The sequence below is a fragment of the Typha latifolia genome, chromosome 5, assembly GCF_019914945.1.
Source record: "Typha latifolia isolate L0001 chromosome 5, TyphaL0001v2, whole genome shotgun sequence".
Classification (NCBI taxonomy): Eukaryota; Viridiplantae; Streptophyta; class Magnoliopsida; order Poales; family Typhaceae; genus Typha; species Typha latifolia.
Genome location: NC_133090.1, coordinates 3,856,055 through 3,876,623, shown reverse-complemented (window position 1 = coordinate 3,876,623; position 20,569 = coordinate 3,856,055). Strand labels below are relative to the sequence as shown.

General features: G+C 36.9%; 1 protein-coding gene across 2 annotated transcripts; it reads right to left on the bottom strand.

The window, feature by feature from the left end:
* Positions 1 to 196: 196 nt before the first annotated feature.
* On the bottom strand, positions 197 to 13,045 carry LOC140789760 (uncharacterized). Of its 2 annotated transcripts, none has more exons than XM_073139580.1 (13): positions 12,507 to 13,045; positions 12,324 to 12,421; positions 12,190 to 12,215; positions 11,171 to 11,408; positions 10,986 to 11,081; positions 10,792 to 10,907; positions 10,595 to 10,675; positions 5,564 to 5,687; positions 4,473 to 4,522; positions 3,002 to 3,092; positions 1,329 to 1,364; positions 1,147 to 1,247; positions 197 to 485 (listed from the first exon to the last, which is right to left on the bottom strand). In XM_073139580.1, the coding sequence occupies exons 1-13, from the start codon at positions 12,806 to 12,808 to the stop codon at positions 369 to 371; spliced, it is 1,476 nt and encodes a 491-aa protein (XP_072995681.1). In that variant the 5' UTR covers positions 12,809 to 13,045; the 3' UTR covers positions 197 to 368. The 2 variants fall into 2 exon arrangements, with proteins under 2 accessions (XP_072995681.1, XP_072995680.1); XM_073139579.1 differs by having other exon boundaries at positions 12,324 to 12,424; positions 12,507 to 13,044.
* Between the last annotated feature and the right edge of the window lie 7,524 nt (positions 13,046 to 20,569).

Genomic DNA, 20,569 nt, shown 5'->3' with positions numbered 1-20,569 from the left:
GTAAATGTGTAGTAATAATGCAAACAGAATCTCAGCAATACTTGCAAAGAAGCATCACGAATAATTTACACTATGTTATTAGCTGTATTTCAAGATTACAACTCTCATTTCAACCAGCATGACGTATTTCAATAAGAGTGATTTCCTATACAATTATATAATTCCTTTTCTATACAATTATGCGAAACCATGGGAAAGATACACTTATCCGCCTGCATCTTGGATATGCATGGAAGCGTGCAGCCAATAATGGTGTAATAAAAGTAATATCTGAATCAAAGCGAGGTACCTCCTTCAGCATATCAAGACCATAAGATAAAGTATTTTCTTGCAGCTGTACAAAATTAGATGTAATAATGTATCACGTGTCAATTTGAACCAAATTCCTCATTCCACTTCTCAAGATCTTCCCACTTGCTCTTCTGCAAGCTTGGTCTGATAACAGCCATTGCTTTCTTAAAATCCTGATATCTCAGTGGTCTTACCTGCAAAGGAATGTAACTTATAAGTTCTTAAGACTGGCATATATCTGACACACCAGCAATGAACTTCTCAAACTTTTTTTAATTTCCTAACAAGCGTGGATATCCTCAAAACTACAATTTCAAAAGCTAGACAAACTTTTGTAAACTATTTCTGATTACACTACTTTTCAATGGTAAAGAAAGTTTAGCAGGGACACTGCTAGTTATAGATAATACTCAAGGATTAAGCTTCACTATGGGTTAAACTATATGTGAAGCATTTTAGATAATGGTATTGTACATGGAGGACATCTTAGCGCAGGTGGTACCATGGTACTTGAGAGGGACCTGTTAAGTGGTTAGATAACAAAAGTGTGGCCTGTCCCTCAAATTATAATGAAGCAAATGCTTAATAGTTAGTGGTCCATTTTAAGGTTCAGCAAAATGGGCAACCTCTCTGAGGTTCAGCTGTAACCTGCTAGCGAAATCCTTCAGAAGCTTGCTAGAGCTAGGGAAGAAAGGATCCACAACGTAATACTATAAGAGAGCAGGTGGCACATTACCTTCCAGCTCCCACTACCAAGGAAAAATGAAAGGAAATGAGGCTGACTGTGTAACATTCCAACTAACTTGAAATAGAGTTTCACAATCACCAGAGAGTACTGCAAATGTTGACATTCACCTGATTTGCTTTTATTGTAAGAATGTCTTGTGGACCAAGTTCTCTGATTGGCATCATTGCAGCTTCCACACACAACGCATGCAAGTCACTTCCAGAATATCCTAGGAGGACAAACAGTTATTTTGGGAAGCATCACAGAGACACAATAATTGAGAGATACAATGCCAGATGAATATTACTACCTTCGGTCTCTACGACAAGTCTTTCCAGATCACTACCTGTAGGAGAGTAATTTCAGTTACAAGAGGATCTAAATGCAACAAACCATGCCATATAATCAGTTATACTACAAAAGGACCCAGATACATTTCTAATAGATATATGGCCCATAGTTTGTTCAGAGTGATATTCGACTAATTGCGTTGCTTTCCTCCCATGTGAGTAGCATTTGCAATGCTCTAGCTACATATGAACCATAACCCTTGAACATCTGCTAGGTTTTCTTATTCATTGCATAAGGTATATTCATATGTCAATTTGCAAGGTTATTTGTTTATGTATCATCAATTTTGTACATTAATTAAATCAAGAAGAGCATTTCATTTCTTTTTCTTCCTGACCCACTTTGTTGACCAATAAATTTATATTACTCGTTCTCTCTGACATCTTCAAGCAGTCCTTTACTCTCTTCTTTTAAAAAATTCATGAATCTTGCACAATAATATGCAAGTGCAAACCAGTGTGACTCTCATGCATAATTCCACATAGAATTGTTCAAGTCTTTATTCTTGGCAAGATACAAGTTATAAGCTCTTAGATGAATAACAAATTAGAAGAAAATCTTGGGCAAATATTTCTCTGAACTTTATTTTTGCTAGTGAAAGTGGGAACTAGGAGTGGGAATATCAAACAATATCTGTTTCCAAATAATAATGAAACGCCTGCCCTATGATGTGATGGTGACATATGGGGGCAAGGAAATTAGGTTTATGATGACTGTAAAACTAGGATAGAAAAGATGTTCATGATGGCTGTAAAAATAAATGAAAAAAGGATAGTACACTTTCTTTATTTTGATAAAGAATTTGAAGAATACTAGGAAAATACTTATTATTAAACTTCTTTAGAGACTTCGTTTCTAAAATGAACTGCTAGAAGTTCTCAAGAAACAGAATATGGAAAAGGATGTACTGAGATTGAAAATAAAAAGTAAAACATTAGTAAGATTGGATACTATTTGATACACAAATGTATTAGACCGCATCCTTAGGCACGTGATGCAATCATATCACTTCTTAACTGGGTATGTATATTTCTAGATTTTTGAGATTAAAAAGCTAGAGAAAAGTGAAGAGAGACAAGAAACAACTGTACCTAACCTTGCAGAAACTCTCAACTCTCTTTGTGTTTGATTTATCATAACAAGTCCATTGTACTGTGTGTATCAGTGTAGGTATCCTAATGTACCGACTGGCCACTGGCAAACCCTATGCCAAGATAACATAAAACAACTGATCAAGTATATTTATCATACTATAATATGTATAGAGGGTCTCTTTTATTGTGATGATGAAGCTTGCTTCCTTTAATACAAATGACCGTAGGTTCAATCTGTGGAACCAACATCACAACAATGGGGTTAAGCCTGCCTAGTTCTTTGGTTTGCTACACCCATGTCATTCGTTAAGACACCCTCTTGTGTAATACTATTCAAAATCTGTCTTTGAATTGGTTTATGGTAGCTTAGCATCTCTCTCTATTCAATCCAAGCTATAAATATAGTGAATTTTGTCCAAACCAATATCTAACAATCTACAGATACACATAAATAATGTCGTGAAAACCCTCATACGAACGACATTTGCTATAGAAGATGCCAACAGAAACAACTGAGACATGTGCACTTGCTACTTACTGGGCAATGAAAATGATTGTCCTTTAAGTTGATTCTTGAGAAGTAGCCTCCGAACACTTGCATCTGGCAATGGGACATATATTCTCTTCACCTGATTAAAAAGGTGAGATAGTGTAAAACATAGCAAATCTAATAATGATGATACCTGATCTGATTAAGAAGAAATTAAGAATATTTTATGCATCAGAAATCAAAACAACCAGTGTTAGCATAAACATAGTCTAACTTCAAGGGGAAAAAAATGGAAAAGAATGTAGCCTTTTCCTGCTACTCAAATCTGTGTCACAATGTTTAGATTGCTAGAAAAAGAGAGATAGGAGGATTTCTCTATACTTGGTAATCTCCTAAATAATGTTTCTGAGCTATAGAGTTATTTCCTAACAGCAGTGATTTAATGCAATGTAAAATTCTAAGATAAGCACATTGATTATTTAGATAGAAAAATAGTAGGTATACCAATCAAAGCCCTGAATGATTCATAAAAACATTAAACATAGCATCTCTCTCTAGAACAGGAACCAGCTCGTTTTGTTCCTGCTTCCAGCTTCCGGTAATCATCCTAGCAACACAAGTGAGTTAATATATTCTCTAACAGAAAGGACGAAGGCCTTAAATTGGCTCGGACAAGTGTAATTTTGGTCTTGAAACTTTGAATAATTATTGAGGTCATGGCTGATCTAGAGTCTAGACCTTGTATAAATAAGACATCTTGACGCTACCAATACCTTTTAACCCTATTCATGCCCATCAGATCAGTCTAACGCACTATGCTTTTTAGGAGCTTCAGCATTGTTTACTCAATCTCTAATACTAACCTTCAAAATTAACTTTTAACATTTTCTTCAGTTTACTGGCAAACCGAAGTTCATCATTAAAAACATAGATTTTCTAATTTTGAACTTTTGTTTAAGATTATCTAATATAAGATGTTCTTTACCTATTGGCCCTTAAATAAATTCATCTAGAAACTAAACTAGCCTAGCAATCTTGTTTGCATTAATTGGTACCAGAACTTGAGCTCCTCACATTTCATTTGCATTAATACTATAGCAATAGTAATTCAAGTTTGTTATGTTGCAAATCAAATGATCATTAATTCAAGTAAGAAAAATGATTCACAGAACAACTACAGAAAGTTCAAAATAACATTGTCCATTTCTTCGCTTGAACCAAGCAATAAATTTCCATTTACATTCTTTCAACCAAATGCTGATATTTTCTCTTTGGACTAGCAGCTTGTTAACATAGAAACTAGAGTCAACTTTTAAAATCAGAATTTTAAACCACACAATTTTTTTGATTATTTTCGTTGTAATAAATAAAAAATTCTTCTACATACAGTTATTGCATATGCAACTATCCCAGACCTACTGGATATCAATATGACCAAATAGAATTGTCTAGACATTAACATGAAAAGAATAGAGGGAATTAGACAGTAGGCAACTAGGCATTTGACGATGAACCTCACCAGTCTGCGGAGAACAGCATCGTCCAACTCTTGCGGCTTATTGGTAGCACCTGTAATAGCATTTACCATAAAATAAGGATGTTAAGTAATCATCTTAACAAACAAAAAATAATATCTAAATATGTCAACAATAGATGATGGTCGTGAGAACCAATGACCAACCACTGATTCCCTGAGAAAAGAAAGTGCTACCTTGGCATCAATTTGGTAGATTATTGCTTTGATGATAATGTCAATTGACAGTAATACAGAGCAACACTTAGTGTGATTGTAATGTTTGCCTTTTGCATCCAAATGGTCATGAGTTCAAGTCATAGAAGCAATAACTATGATAACAAGAGTAAGAATACATACATCTTCCCACATCAGACCCAACATTCATGGGAGAAATTACATACACCAGGATACCTTTTCTTGAACATATAGACCAGCAAATTAAGAGCTAAGTAGGCTATATAAACAAATAAAAAATTGGAGATGAACAAGATAAAGATTTGAATGTCATTTTGTACGCAATTGAGAGTAAAGATTTAGAATCAAACAAGATAAAAAGCCAACTTTACCAAAATGCATATCAATAATGACACATCCAAGTTAAGAACCTCACTGTATGGCTTGATAATATACAGTGCTTCAAAATATCAGTTCTTTTGAAGTATTAACATTCGATCGATGCATCAAGTGAAACGAAATAGATGACACTCATGGTTCCAATATATTATAATATATGATTAGGCAGCATAAAATCCTTAGGCTATAACACTCGTTGCCATCTAAATTCTAACATCTACGAAACATATTAAGATGAACGTATCGTTGAACTAAAGTATCATAATTTCCTAGTTAGCTTTCAATTGATAGGATATAGACTTAAATCTAAATTCTAACATCTACGAAACATATTAAGATGAACGTATCGTTGAACTAAAGTATCATAATTTCCTAGTTAGCTTTCAATTGATAGGATATAGACTTAAATCAAAATGTTGTTTGGATCCAAATTCAAATGATTATGTCATCACAGACATTGAAGGTACTAGATATCTCAAGAGGTAATATTAGAGCCCACAAGAAAGCATGAAGTAGCTCACCAATAACAATTACTAAATCATCCGGATTAGAAGTAACTCCATCAAACTGGAGAAGGAATTCTGACTTGAGCCGTCTACTGACTTCATGCTCGTTATTTGACCTTGAAGACAGGACACTATCAATCTGCGGAATGACACGATATGCAGTTCATTGTTAGATAAACTAAAAGAATCTATTGACCATCGGGCTTCAACTAAAAACCAATAGTAAAGAAAAAATAAAAGACAAGAAAATCCATGAACATGACCATATGTAGGATTCCATCAACTAATGTGGTCTAAAAATTTAGAACATGCAATTGATCCATTATAGCTGTATTATAAGTATGTGAACGATAAATAGAATATAGATCCTTCCCTCTTTTGAGTTGTTATGAAAAATGATCACCCAACCCAATTTCTCGTCTTGTCTTGATGTGCAACTTACAAATCATAAGTCTCAGAATGCAAAGCAGCTCCAACAACCATGTGACGACATCGTGTCTCAATGCAGATCCAAATACAAAGACATATGTTGTATCTTGCAGAAAAGGTTCCCATAAACATCACAAAGACCTTTCCTAGGTACTAGTAAGTTTGATGCCCAAATTATACTTTTGAACCTATTGTATGATTAGTTGATTACAATCAGTTAGTCTACCCACTCTTTCCAAGTACCTTATCAATAACCACTAAATCAGCTTGGCTTCTACTTAAATTGGTTGTTGAACATCTTTTTCAAATAGTTTGAACTTTGGAGTCCACATGCAGCTTCCTCATTTATCTTTTACTATTGTCTGCCTGTTTACATCTACAGTTCTTCAAGAAAATAATTTTCAAATCAGTCTCCTGGAACAACATTTATATTACAAAGGCCATCTAAAATTTTGGCTTCTACAAAAGGTAGAGTTATTAATTACTCTTTTGTAACAATAGCATCTGGTTTAACACTTTAACTAGTATATTGTAGTCCAAAAGATGGTACTGATGACAGTAGGAATTAATTGAAGTCCATCGTCATAAACAATGCTCACATGGGGTAGGCAGATGCATAGCACCTATGTGTTTTTTATGGATTCTTAAATTTCTAAAAATTTACCAATAAAGTAGGAAAGAGAGACTCATGTCCATATATTGCAAAAATCGGAATAATAAGAGGTTCTGAAAAAATAATAATAATGAATCAAAGCTAATTCCATGCAAGCTCTGTGCTGGTCAGTTCTATCATCTATGACATGCAGCCAAGGGACCGCAAGTCACATATGTAGCAGCATATACCTGACGCAATTCTCAATTCAAACAGTGGATCGAAGAGATGACAACCTAATAAAAGAGTATGAACTGGCTATCTTACTTTAAAATCAAGGCAGCCTAAATATGCCTTCGAGAACAATTTTTTATCTCTCAACAGAAAGACTGATATGATTATGCTAGACAAGAAAAAACAAACATGAATTTGTATGAAAATCGCCAGTGAATCAAGGAAACTCACTTAAGGATCTTTAATCATGGACGAGGCCTATTTGAAGCTTATAATTTTCCAATTGATACATTAAATGATATAATCACTTTAAAAAAAATTGTTGGTACCATTGCTGGATAAAGAAATTAATTTATCTGCAAATGAAAATAATATTGGAGGATGCCAGCGTTTAAAGTGGATAAAGAACCATTTGCAGAAAAATAGAAGAATATCATTGCTAGATAAAGAACCATTTGTCATAAAGGCAGTTATGAATCTGCTACTTCTAAATATTTGAACCCTCACTTGTATCAGCTTACTATAGAAACTCGTTGATGTAGAAACCTGTAGCTATTCGAAGAGTAAATACTTCTGTGATGCGGACATCGATGACATATTACAAAGTTGCATGTATTAATGCAGTTCTTCCTTCAAGAAATTAGTCTAAGTTAATTATTTTTATTATACATTTGCTATTTATGGTGTTTGGGGTTATATTTGCTTTTTTGCAATTGTTTAGGATGTTATTTGCTTACTGTCATTTGTAAGGTTTATATATATGCCAACTTTTTACTCAATCGGAGTTAATGAATAAATGAAATTTTTTTTGAGATCTCCAATGTGAGTTTTGGGTGTGAAACCCTAATTAAGAATGGAGGTGTGAAATCCCATTCTTTTTTCTCTTTCTTTCACCATCATCGTTCCTAGAATCCTAACGATCCATTTGTTTCACATCATTTTTGGTATCAGAGCAATGGTTTTTTAGGATTCAAATTTTCTCCAAACCATATTTTTAGTCTCCATCGCCCATTAATTTTCCCGTGCTACCCATCTTCCCCAACCTTTAGCACCAATTCTACCATGTATAGATGGCCCGCGTTCCAAGTTCTGTCACTCTATACTTGTCCTTCATTCGACATTTGCATCACGAATGTCAAATCATTATCGCATGAGAAGATCGTCGTTGTAGAGGAACGAGAAGAATCAATCATCATTCCGGAATTGCGAAGCAAGGTCTAACCAAACGTGGAGTGTTCGTGCATCATCCAATAGTCCATTCTCACCTAAATTAACATTTTTCTTTGCTATAGAATCCCAACAAATTCCTTCTTTCCCTAAACTTTCTACCAAATTTCCTTTTTCTTCTCAACATCCCACCTTTCGTAAACCTCTACCAAACTGTCTTTTTTTATTCTTCTCCCTCCAATATTCCCAATTTTTAAAATTTTTATTTTTTGGCTCTTAATTTCTGTTAGAATCCCAACAAATTCTTTCTTTCCCTAAACTTCTTACCAAATTTCTTTTTTCTTCTCAACATCCCAACAAATCCCACTTTTCCTAAACCTCTATCAAACTGCCTTTTTTTTTTCTTCTCCCTCCAATATTTTCAATTTTCGAAATTTTCCTTCCCTAAATTGAAACCAACCCATTGAAATTAGATCCAAGCCCGAACCCATTAGCCACCCAAACCAAACTCATTCACACCTATTAACCCAAATACTTCCAACCCAACCCAACCCCATTAATCCAAAACCCAAAAACCTATTAATCTAACCCCTCAAACTGTTAGTCATCATCATCTCAACCCGTTAGCCGTCTTTATCCCCAACCTCCCCTCACCTCACACCGAGCCCTAGCCCAATTCCCCATCACTGCTGCCTCGACGGCGTCAAGTCCCTGACGACGACACCTCAACGACGCCTCCCCGACTCTGCCCCGCCCCGACGATGCTGCCCTGACACTGTCGCTCCACCCAACGATGCCGCCTCGATGCCATTGCTCCACCCGATGACGCTGCCTTGACCCGTTTGCTCCACCTGACGACGGTGACGCCGCATCAACACCTTCCATCAATGATGTCGCTACCAGGGCCTCTCGACAGCGACACCCTCCTACTCCGCCGCCGACGACTTCATTCTTCACCGGCGACGTTGCCCCTCTTGACGCCTGCACCCATCGCTCTCTATCGATGTCGGCATTGCTAACCCCGCTCTCCGCCATCGCTAATGTCATCTTCTCTAAACTCCGCTGCCTACCATCACTTGCTTGCAGCCGCCAACCCATATCCTTCGCTGCCGCGTTCCCATCGACTTCTCTCGGTCCCTATGATCGGTGTCATTTTTGAAACTGAGGACAAGTCTTGACATCATGAAGATTTGGGTGTGAAACCCTAGTTTGAGGGTGAAGGTGTGAAACTTATCCCTAAGCATGATGATACTTGGTTTGACTGGGAACAGCAACAACCCGACAAACTAGAGAAGTATGAGAAAAGTCTCAGTCCACTGCTCGAAGTCACTAAGGATAAGTCTTATCATTAGAAAAACTTGGGTGTGAAACCCTTGCTTGAGGGGGGAGGTGTGAAACCTATCCCTGAATTTAATGATATTTGGTTTAATCGAAGTGACTTGAGGTGCTAGGAAACTGTGAGACTAGAGTAATCTGAATGCTGCAAAAGACATACTCGACAGAGTCGAGTTCTCTCCCACTCGGGGAGTATGATGCGGACATCGATGACATATTACACAGTCGCATGTATTAGTGCAGTTCTTCCTTCAAGAAATTAGTCTAAGTTAATTATTTTTATTATATATTTGCTATTTATGGTGTTTAGAGTTATATTTACTTTTTTGCAATTGTTTAGGGTGTTATTTGATTATTGTCATTTGTAAGGTCTATATATAGGCCAACTTTTTACTCGATCGGGATTAATAAAGAAATGAAATTTTTTTTGAGATCTCCAATGTGAGTTTTGGGTGTGAAACTCTAATTAAGAATGGAGGTGTAAAATCCCATTCTTTTTTCTCTTTCTTTCACCATTATCATTTCTAGAATCCTAAAGATCCATTTGTTTCACAGCATTCTGTCTCCTTCAAATGATGCTTTATAAATTTAGAATGATTACTCTTCTTCAAGTAATTACAAGCCATTTGTGGTTCACCAACTTATTCTTCAAAGCTTCAAAAGAATTATCTCCGTACATGGTACTTTCACAAACAAGGTTTTAAAAATCAAAATGCCCAAGCTCTCATTCCTGACATTGACAACAACCATTTATCTCTTCATATTGTCGACAACTACTATAATTAATGCTTGTGAAACATGATAAATAGTTTCTCACTCCAAAATTCTCAGATAATTCTCTGACAAAATTGCCCTTATCACTTCATCCAATCTGGTTGTACTGCATGTGCACTTGAGATGCCATTTTTCGCCCTTCATAACGATAATCAATCAGCATATATTCATCCTATTTGACTTGCAATTTTCCTATCAATATCATATTAGGATAAAGAAATATGCTAACTTTTCATAACAACTAATGAGATTGAGTGCCAAGGTACAATTAAGACACTTCATACTTTCTCTCAGTGCACCAATGGAATATAACAAAATATTGATAATCACATGAAACATATTGACAAAGTATCTGAACTCATTCATGGAAAATTGGAAATACAACAATGCCTTTCACTAGAACACAGAACTGGAAGATAATATGGAAACCAAATTAAGAATTAATTGGTTCATGCAAACATTACAACAAAAAGTCAATTAGCAAATGAACATAAGGAAAAGGTTAAAATAAAGACCTCGTCCATAAAGATTACAGATGGCTGCCTAGCAACAGCAACCATGAAAAGATTCCGAACAAGTTTTTCGGCCTCCCCAAACTATTTTGCCACAAAAAAAGAAGTTATTGTTAGTTGGTTGATAACTTGGCATAACAAGAAAACTATCATAGACCACTAAATAGAAATATAAGTGTATGCTTCTAACAAGACCATACCCATTTTGATGTCAGAGACGAGGGAGAAACATTAAAAAATGTTGCTTCAGATTCTGATGCAACAGCTTTGGCAAGCATCGTTTTCCCAGTACCAGGAGGTCCAAAGAGAAGCAACCCTGATTGACATTACCAATTTATGAGCCTCTTAATATTGCAAGCTCTAAAATGAGGATGATAAAATTCAGTAGATTTACCTTTAGCTGGTTTTCGGAGGCCAGTAAATAAGTCTTTTCGTTTAGTTGGTAGAATTACCATTTCCATTAGAGCTTGCTTAGCCTTATCAAGACCAGCTATAATGAAATAAGGCGACTATATAATTATAAAATTTTATCCAAACTTACAAAAAAAAATTGAAAGGAATGATTCTGAATATCTTTACCAACATCATCCCATTTAACAGACGGACTTCTGTCTACAATGGTTGTATTTATCATTTCAACTAGCCGTTCATCAGAGCTATCAGCAGTACGTTGAACAGATCTGGACCCTCCATTAACATTTTTCTGATTCCCAATCGCTTGATTACTCTTTAAAGGGGGCATGCTCTGAAATGTGGGCTTTTGGATGCCAGATGTTTTTGGCGAATCAATTCTTACTACATTATGGCCTGGAACATGCTATACAAGCAAAGGAAATTACATGTATTAAAGAAAAAAAAATCATTCAATCAATTTATTAAGCTGAAAACATAGCATGCAAGAGAAAAGGTCATCTTTTCTATCTGAAGCAAAAGCATAAGTTTTCTAATCAAGTGTAATTCATGAAATCTGAAGCAAAGGAAATATCGTCTTTTCTAAAAGCGTAAGTATTCTAGGAATCTAATGTTGGATCACCAAGTAAGAGAAAGCAGTATAAGATGAGATAATCCGATGCTAGAGAAAGATGACAGGAGTCAGGATTCTAACAACAAAGTTGGTTTCATTGTTTTCACTCAAGGAAGCCTCCAAAAGAATCAAGAATAGATAGCTGAGATGCTATCATAAGTACTGGTAGTCATTTAATATCGCTAGCTGATATTAATGAAGAATTCTCATCGTTGATAAAAAGAAATTCTATGTAGTAAGTTTTTCAAAATGACACGACTTTAGTCATCAGATTCTCTATAATTCTTAGTTAGAAGATTACATCTATTCTAGCTTCATCATTAGAAAAATGTCATCAGCAAACATATTTGAGCACCATTTCTGAGATCAAATAGGCACATGCCTTCATATTCTTTTTGTCGTCCTACAGTTCAGTTGCAAGCACATAAAAAGGAGGGTAGAAGCTTGACAGCCATCATTACAATTAGGGCATGTGCAATCTTCATTAGATGAAATCATGAACGTAAACAATTGACATGATGAAAGTACAAAGCACTGAGATAAGTACAAACGCCATGCCACGACATATCCATACCTTTTTTGCCGTCATTCCTGACGTTCCTAATAAAAGAGAACAAGAGAAAGAAAGAAGAAAAGAAGAAAAAAAAATCAGATTTTCACATACTGAAAGCAAAATATAGCAAATATAGATTGGAAGGTATGGTATACCTCCCCCTGTCCTCTGAGTTAACAACTTCAATCTTTCTGCAACTTGCCCCTGCCACTTCGCTATCTTTTGCTGGTACATCTTCACCTGATCTTTCTCGCTGCTATAATCCCCAATAAGAGCGCCCATTCAAATAGAATTCCAGAAACAGAAAAAAGATAAAGAGCAGGAATTGGATCATCGACCTAGATGAGACGGCATCCGGAACCCTCGCGCCCTTGGCTTCGAGCATCACGCGCTGCGCATTCCTATAGTGCGTGATGGCATCGTCGGCGAGACCCCACTCCTCGGCCCGTACGGCCTTGTCGATCTCCTCTTTCGCCAATTCGAAGTATCCCTTCAGCTTGAGGACGACCCTCTCGCTAACGACGGAAGGACCTTCGCCGGAGCTACTCTCCATTTCCGGCGAGGACCAAGAAGGAGAACCCAATCCGGCTTCGGAGAAGAAAGTGGAGAAGGAATCAACGAGATTCTTGAAGTAGCTCATACATTGGCAGGGGAATCAAATCAAGAAGGCGGAATTGAAGCCGTTATTAGGAGGAGATGGAAGATAATATGGAAACCAGATTCTTGAAATATTATCGTCGAAGAAGTAGCAAGAGAGGAGAAGAATGGGGAAAGAAGGGAAGACAGATGGATTTCGGTGCTATTGGATCGTCAATAGGGTTGCTTATTTGGTTAAAAACGGTGCTTTGTGCTTGAGAAAGGAAAGTAAACGTTTTCTAACACGGCTGAGATAATTTGCAAACTTCTCCTTGAGATCTTACCTCTAACTAGTGTCGTATTGGTGCGGTAATTGGGCCTATATTTTTATGGGAAATTTGCATATAACACCCTATCTTTTAATAAATTGTAGTTTATACTCTATATTTTAACTATTTATAAATCGACGTATTTTAGTTATTTTAAAATAAAAATATTTTTACTTAACGAAATATTATTATATCTAACCCAGGGTAAATAGTAAAAATATAGGGCGGGTAAACCGTAATTTTGTTAAAAGCAGGGCATTTTATGCAAATTTTCCTATTCTTATAACAGACTTAGTTCTTCTAATTATGCGACAACTATCTCCAATTATTTTTTTAATTAATTAAAAAATAATTATAGAGACTTGTATAAAGAAAAAGAGAGAAATATTAAGAGATAAAATAAGAGGAAAAATAAGAAAAAAAATAAGAAGAAGAAAAGATATTACAACTTTCATGCAAATATCATTGTTTTATTATATATGTTGTAGAATTTACATACTTACCATTACAATTTACAGAAAATAAATAATAATCATATAGGTTATATTTTTTGTTATTTAACTAATTCTAATTATCTCAACATTATCTATGATAATTTTTTTATTTTATTAATTAAAAAGTGATTAGAAATACTTGTATAAAAAAAGGGATGATTAAATGATAGAAGAAAAAGAATAAAAAGTAGAAAAAGAAGAAAATATATAAACAACTTTTACTTGAATTTTGAATTGACCAAAAAATTATGGAACCCAAATATATAACAAATTTCATATTTTTTTTCAAATTTCTTCTTTTTCTTATACACACTGCAAAATTACTTTTTACTATTATACTTTATATGAAATAAATAATTTAAACACACAAACCTCCAAATATAAGTCTAAACCGCGTGGGTAAATTCGTCCACGCCGTGTATCACATGACCTGTCAGTATAAGAATTTCATAAGGCACACAACAGCACAAATTCACCATAATTAAACTCAACCATAAGAGTTCGGATAGAAGTTCCACAGGCCACAAAAAGCCTTCTAAATATACATCCAAAATACAATGTTAAAGTCCAAAATACATCATCAATCATAACGCCCTCGTAGAGGCTTAATACAACTAATAAAAATACTAAAAGAAAAAAAGGCAGCTACTTCTCACTACCGCACCTGCATCCCCTAGCACAACGAGGTGGTGAGCTTACAGCCCAGCGAATAGAATCCATACAATCTAAAATAATGAAATCGCACGTGTATATCCAATGTATGCCTATATTTGCTAACAATAACAATATGCTTGTTGAAATGACTTACCATGAGTTACTAAATTAATGCAATCGATAAAGATTACCAGTTCATAAACCTATCACGATAAGTCCACACAAATATAAAGCTTGATACAATCTCTTATTTATACAAATCTCAATCATAGTGTTTTCAATGCATAGCAATAAAATAGTAGTTTAGTCATCTCCTGCCTGCCAAGGCATTAATCATACTTTTCATAGCTCACCGAGCTATTCACCACACAGGGTAAATACTCTCAAGAAATAATCATCCATCACATAACGATCCACCATCTCATACATCGAGGGGGGATATATACACATCTAGCGGTAATGCCATCTACACGTGTATGGTGACACTACATGTGACCAGTTGTCTGTGGCCATCAGACTAAGGACCCCGGTCGTAAGCCCATATGTCATTCTCTCTAAATCATCACTGCCCTCAGCGAGAGAATCGGGAGCCCTCGGCTCATCAACAGACGCCCTAACCCTGCGTTGTCAGATACCGCTAGAGTTATATCCCCGCCTCACAATCATGTTCTTCTATCATCATAATCTAGTCCTGACTATGCAGTATAGCTACCTGAATGCCACACAGGCTCCCGACCTCCACTAATAGTATAGTCATATAAGATACACTCTACCCTTAACTTTGGGCTGAGTGAGTAAAGGTACTGCCTAGTCAAAACCTGACTACTAATGATATGTGGAAGTGGTGTAGTGTCTATGAGTGTATAAATCATGTCATAGTCATCATGATCGTTACATTCTATATTCACAACAGATATATATATGCAAGAGTATATCATACAAGTGGAGCATCATCACACTAATGCTTATGCTACATTAACAATCTCATAATATCATGATGAGCAAATTATCAATAACTGCATATGTAAATATATAACATGGTACACTAAATGCATGTATTAATACCGACATTTCCTATAGTGTCATGATAGGTATAATAACTGTAACTATATTATTCTATACTTGTATAAACTCTACTCGCCTGAGGGGTCTCCACATTATACTAAATCTCATCAGCTAGCCGACTCCTCCGGAATCCCAAAATTCTCCTCACGCAATGTCAATCCTATTAATTCACGCAAGTAAATCTATACGTAAGATTAGCAAACTAATATAATTAATTATCTTATTAGAGAATTTATGTTTAGGCATATACATGAGTCGGGGATCTCCTAGGGTGAGTCGTATGTTATCCTAAAATTCACATGATAATAAATTATCATTATGGGGTTAGGCTAATTAAATCAAGTGGAAATGGATAAACGGGGTTATAGGGTCCAAATGGCCCCAAATGGGTTAGGCTGGAGGTATTGGGTTAGGCTCGAGCCTAACCCAATAGGCAAGAGGGGCCTTGGTGGGCTGCAGTTGGACTGCAGCCCACAAGGTTTGCTGAAGTGGGCTAGGGGGGCGGAGGGTTAAACAACCCCATCCTCCCTCTATTTCCCTTCCGAGAGAGGAGACGGAGGGGGAGTGGGAAAGCCCCTAGGGCTGCGGTGCTGGTAGCGCGGCACGAGGCCGACGGTGCCAGCGGCACAGCATAGGGCCGGCGGCGGCGCAGCACGAGGCCGAGGATGGTAAGTAAAAGGGGAGAAAAAAAAGGAAAAAGGGAGGATGGCTTACCGGGGAGGTTGGTCGGCAAGCTCAACGGCTCTCGGTCCAGGGCTTCGTCAGCTCCGGCGTCGGCAACCCGAGAGAGAGAGGAGAGGGAAAGAGGTAGTGAGGTGGAGAAGTGGTGTGGTGGGGGAGGGGGAGAGAGGTAGTGAGGTGGAGAAAATGGTGCGGTCGGGGAGGGGAAGATGGGGATTAATGGAGGTGGGGGAGGGTAGCGTGCACGGCAAGGGAAGGGGAAGAAGAAGGAGAAGAGAGGATGGGGGTAGCAGGCGTCACACGCGCGTGTCACGGGATTTTTTTTTTAAATTGGGGTGTTACAATAATAATCATATAGAGTCATGCTTTTGGTTATTTAACTAATTCTAATATCTCACCACTATCTCCGAATACTCTTTTGTTTTATTATTTAGAAAGTGATTAGAGAAAATTGTATAAAAAAGGATTAAGAGATAAAAAAAAGAAAATTATTAATAACTTTCGTAAATATAAAACAAATTTCATTATTCTTTAACAACTTTTATTATTTTTTATTACATATTTCACCGTTATAATTTACGTAGAAATAAATAATAATCATGCATATCAATATTTTTTGTTATTTGACTAATCTTAATTATCTCACAACTATCTCTTATTAAATAATAATTAGAAAAACTTGTATATAAAAAAAGGAAGAATAAGAAGAATTATGATTTTGATTATTTAACTAATTATAATTATCTTACCACTATCTCCAATTAATCTTTTTTACTTTACTAATTAAAGAGTGATTAATATTATATTCAGTTTTAATGTGAAAAGATATTCTACTTAGACTCTCTGAACTATCACAATTTTTTGTATACACTATCTGAACATTTGTTTTACCATACACACCCCTAATCTAGAAAAGTTTTTGAGTTTAGAGATCTATATAGTTATTTTTGTTTCTTCGATCAATTGGTATATATGGAAATTCTTCTTAGTTTTTCGTAAGTAATAAAAAAAGTTTAAGGGATATATATGAAAAATAGTAATAGTTCAGTGTCTAAGTAGAGTTATCCACAATTTATTATATATTAAATAGATAATAAATTTAAAGAAACTAAATAATATTAAAAATTTAATAACAAGAATACAAAAAAATTGCTCAATGATTTCCCAAAATTGAATGTACTAGCCCAAAAGATTAGAGCAGGCAAATATATACTGTGATTATCGTCCGAGCCAAATATCAGGCATAAGGGATCGAGTTATAAAAAGTGTCATATCATAACAACTAAATGTAATAGAGCTCCTATGAAAATATTTTAGTTACATATTTATATAGTACTATTTAATATAGTAAATATTTAGTGCGAGACTAAAAATCCATAGAAATATGTGGGCATAATGGGCAGGGTCACATGCCCGTTAGGCACGCAAAGGTTTTGCCTGTCCATTACCATTTTGGGCTCGAGTTAGGCTAAGCTAAGCGTTGTTAAAGTTAAGTGAGTCCAGACAAAGCCTGTGCGGATCGGCCCAATAATTAGGTCTACAAATATATAATCTGAAACACCCACTTCCAAAAATTCACGTGTTCTTCACGTGGAGCATGTCCACGTGATTCCCAATGATCAATCAGTGAAATAATCTCACCAAGTATCTGAATAAGTCAAGAAATACCATAATAATCCAACAAATAATCCTGAATTATAATATCACAGGCCTCAACAAGCCTCTAGGAATACAAGTCCATCACAAATTTGCTAAAACATATCCTCGCAGGGGCTAAGTCCAACTAAAATAATAGAATAAATAAATGCTAAAAATAACGAATGAATCTACTACTCCTCGATGTCCGCATCCTCTATAATCATCTTTGAAATATTTCCACCAAAAATGACGGTGAGCACGGGGCCCAGCAAGTAAAATCTAATAATAATTTAAGAATATTACATGATAAGTAAAAATGCAACTCATAACATGTAAGGGAAAAATGTACATTATGACTTTTAATAGCTTTAATCATTATAGCTTATTTTACATAGAAATCCACACAGGAGCCGAGTCACAATAATATATCTCACATAGCATCATAAAAATTGAGGGGGACTAGTCAACTAGCGGTATTATCGCCCATACATGCCTGGCGACGCTGCATATGACTGGTTGTCTGTGGCCATCAGACTAAGGACCCCAGTCGTAGGCCCATCAACACCGTTCTAGTAATCATCGCACAGAGCGAAATCATCACATACGACTGATAAGAGCACACAGCTCAAATAGACGCCCTGACCCTGCGTCCTCGGGTACTGCTAGAACTACAATCCCTACCTCTCAAACATCTTTTCTAATATCATACTAGTCAAGTCTCCAACTAGGGCAGTGTAATCACCTGAATGCTCCAGCTGCTACCGACCTCAGGTGTAGGCCACTAATATAATACTATATAATATACACTCTATCCCTAACCCCGGGTTGAGTAGGTAAAAGGGCACTGCCTAACTGGAACTTGACTAATAGTGATACGTGCACATGGTGCCATGACCTCTATTATTTATTTAACATAATCATCACAATAACAGATATTATAAACAAGCATAGAGTCTATCATACATGTGCATTAAGTGATAAATAATACAAGTAAGAGCTGACATGTAATTAAATGCAAATATGAGATGTCATATAAGTTTCATAAGTAAGAAAACGACATTTAATTATCACCGGTAAGATATGACATAAGCATGCATTTTTAAAGACTATTATAGAATTCTACTCGCCTGGGGTATTTCTGCAATCCGTCTTACTCTCTTAATCAGTCGGCTCTTTTTGAATTTCAAGATCCTTCCCGTACAATGCTGAATCTAATAATTTATAAATAAAATAAACATAAAATTAATGGACTTATAAACTAACATCTTGTTGTGTATATTTAAGTTTGATTCTCTAGGTCCGAGAGATTATTTGTCTTAATTAAAATAATAATGGTCATTAGAGCCGTTCACATTGTAAATGTGAAGATAATTGAGAAGACTAATAAATTCAAATACCTATTTTGATTTTGTATAGTTCCTAATTTTATTAATAACATGGTTGAGAAAATTATAATAATTACAATTTAGGTAGCTAACAGAATTAAGAAAATAATAGACTCAAAATTAATTAGTCCAGGGTTAAAATGTTAAAGGTTGGGTTGGGCTCAAGGCCCAGCAAATTAAGTAAGAGTGAGAGAGGGAGAGTGGGCTGCAGACCTACCTGCATCCAACTGGACCAGAGGTAATGGACTGGGCTCAAGAGCCCAGTCTAGCAGGGTGAGATGGTGGACTGGGCTCCAGAGCCCAGTCCGACAACAAAAAAGGAGGTGGGCCTCCCGCAGCCCACCAGAACTAAGGGGGGTGGACTGGGCTCCAGAGCCCAATCCACCGAGACCTTAGAGAAGAGGGGACTGTGGACTTGGGCTGTAACGCAGCCCACGCCACAACCCACAGAGAGAGAGAGAGAGAGAGCGGTGGGGGGCCCAACCTCCACCCTCTCCTCGTCTCCTTGACAGAGAAGGAGAAACAGAGGAGATGGGTGTTGCTGCCGGTGATCCTTGTCACCGGCAGCCCCCCCGGCTCCAGCAACTTCTCCCCCAAGTTGACTAGGTCGACTTGGGCGCAGGAGTGGACAGAACCTCCAACTAGTGCAGTCAGAGGGTAAGAATTGAGGAACTCCATGGCCGGCGGCCATGGAGTTTTCAACTCAGTGCTAGGTGGGCTCGAAGCCCTCTTCTCGGGTACCCACCTCTTCCAAGTGAAGAGGTGGGTCGACCGAGGTTGACGAGTGAGGCCACCACCGTCGGTGGTGGCCGCTGGTGCCAAAGAAACCTGGCGATGGGAGGCGACATGGCATCGCCTCCCTCGCGTCCCGTGGGTACCCAATTTGGGTATCTACAGCAGGGGGGTGAAGCAGGGAAACTTCCCAAACCGGTGGGTGGTCGACCCGAGGTCGCCGGTCGGCGAATTTCTTCGGTGAAAGTAGACAAAAATAAAATATTAATTACGCATGATTAATTAGGCTATTTTTAAATTGAACTAAAGAGGGGATGAAGGCTAACCTGACGATTGAGGTAGGGGTTTTGGTTGGCTGCCGGCGCTCTAGTGACTCGCTGCCCGTGACGAAAACTTCGGCGGCTCAAGAGAGAGAAGAGAGTAGGGAAAAGTGAAGAAGGGGAGATTCCGCAAAGAGGGAAATTCGAGGGGAAGGAGAGGCGATTTAAATAGAGAAGAGGTGGAGAGGGCAACGGAGTGGAGTTAACTCCACTCCGGCGCACCTCTCTCCCACCTCTCGCAACTGACTGCGAGAGGTGGGGGAGGGGGAAGAAGGAGTCAGCGCACGCGCCAAGCGCATGCGCTGCGGTTAGGGTGCACGCGCATTGCGCGTGCGCTAAATTTTTTTTTTTTTAACGGGTGTTACATAATCTCTCAAACCTACCTACATAGTTAACAATTTTTATATTGTTGCCACTGAAATGTTTTAAAATCATAATCGCCACTACATTCTTTAAAACATTATAGATGCTATTGAAATCATTGGGCTATTTCAAAGTTTTCATTCTATTAGTTAAATCTAACTAAT

Bases quoted from the DNA above. Each gene is read 5' to 3' on its own strand.
- LOC140789760 (XM_073139579.1), bottom strand. From the start codon at position 12,808: ATGAGCTACTTCAAGAATCTCGTTGATTCCTTCTCCACTTTCTTCTCC. The intron at 1,365-3,001 runs GTAAGTAGCAAG...ACTCTCCTACAG, and splicing joins ACAATCATTTTCATTGCCCA to GTAGTGATCTGGAAAGACTT. The intron at 1,248-1,328 runs GTAGTAATATTC...TTGTCCTCCTAG, and splicing joins ACTTGTCGTAGAGACCGAAG to GATATTCTGGAAGTGACTTG.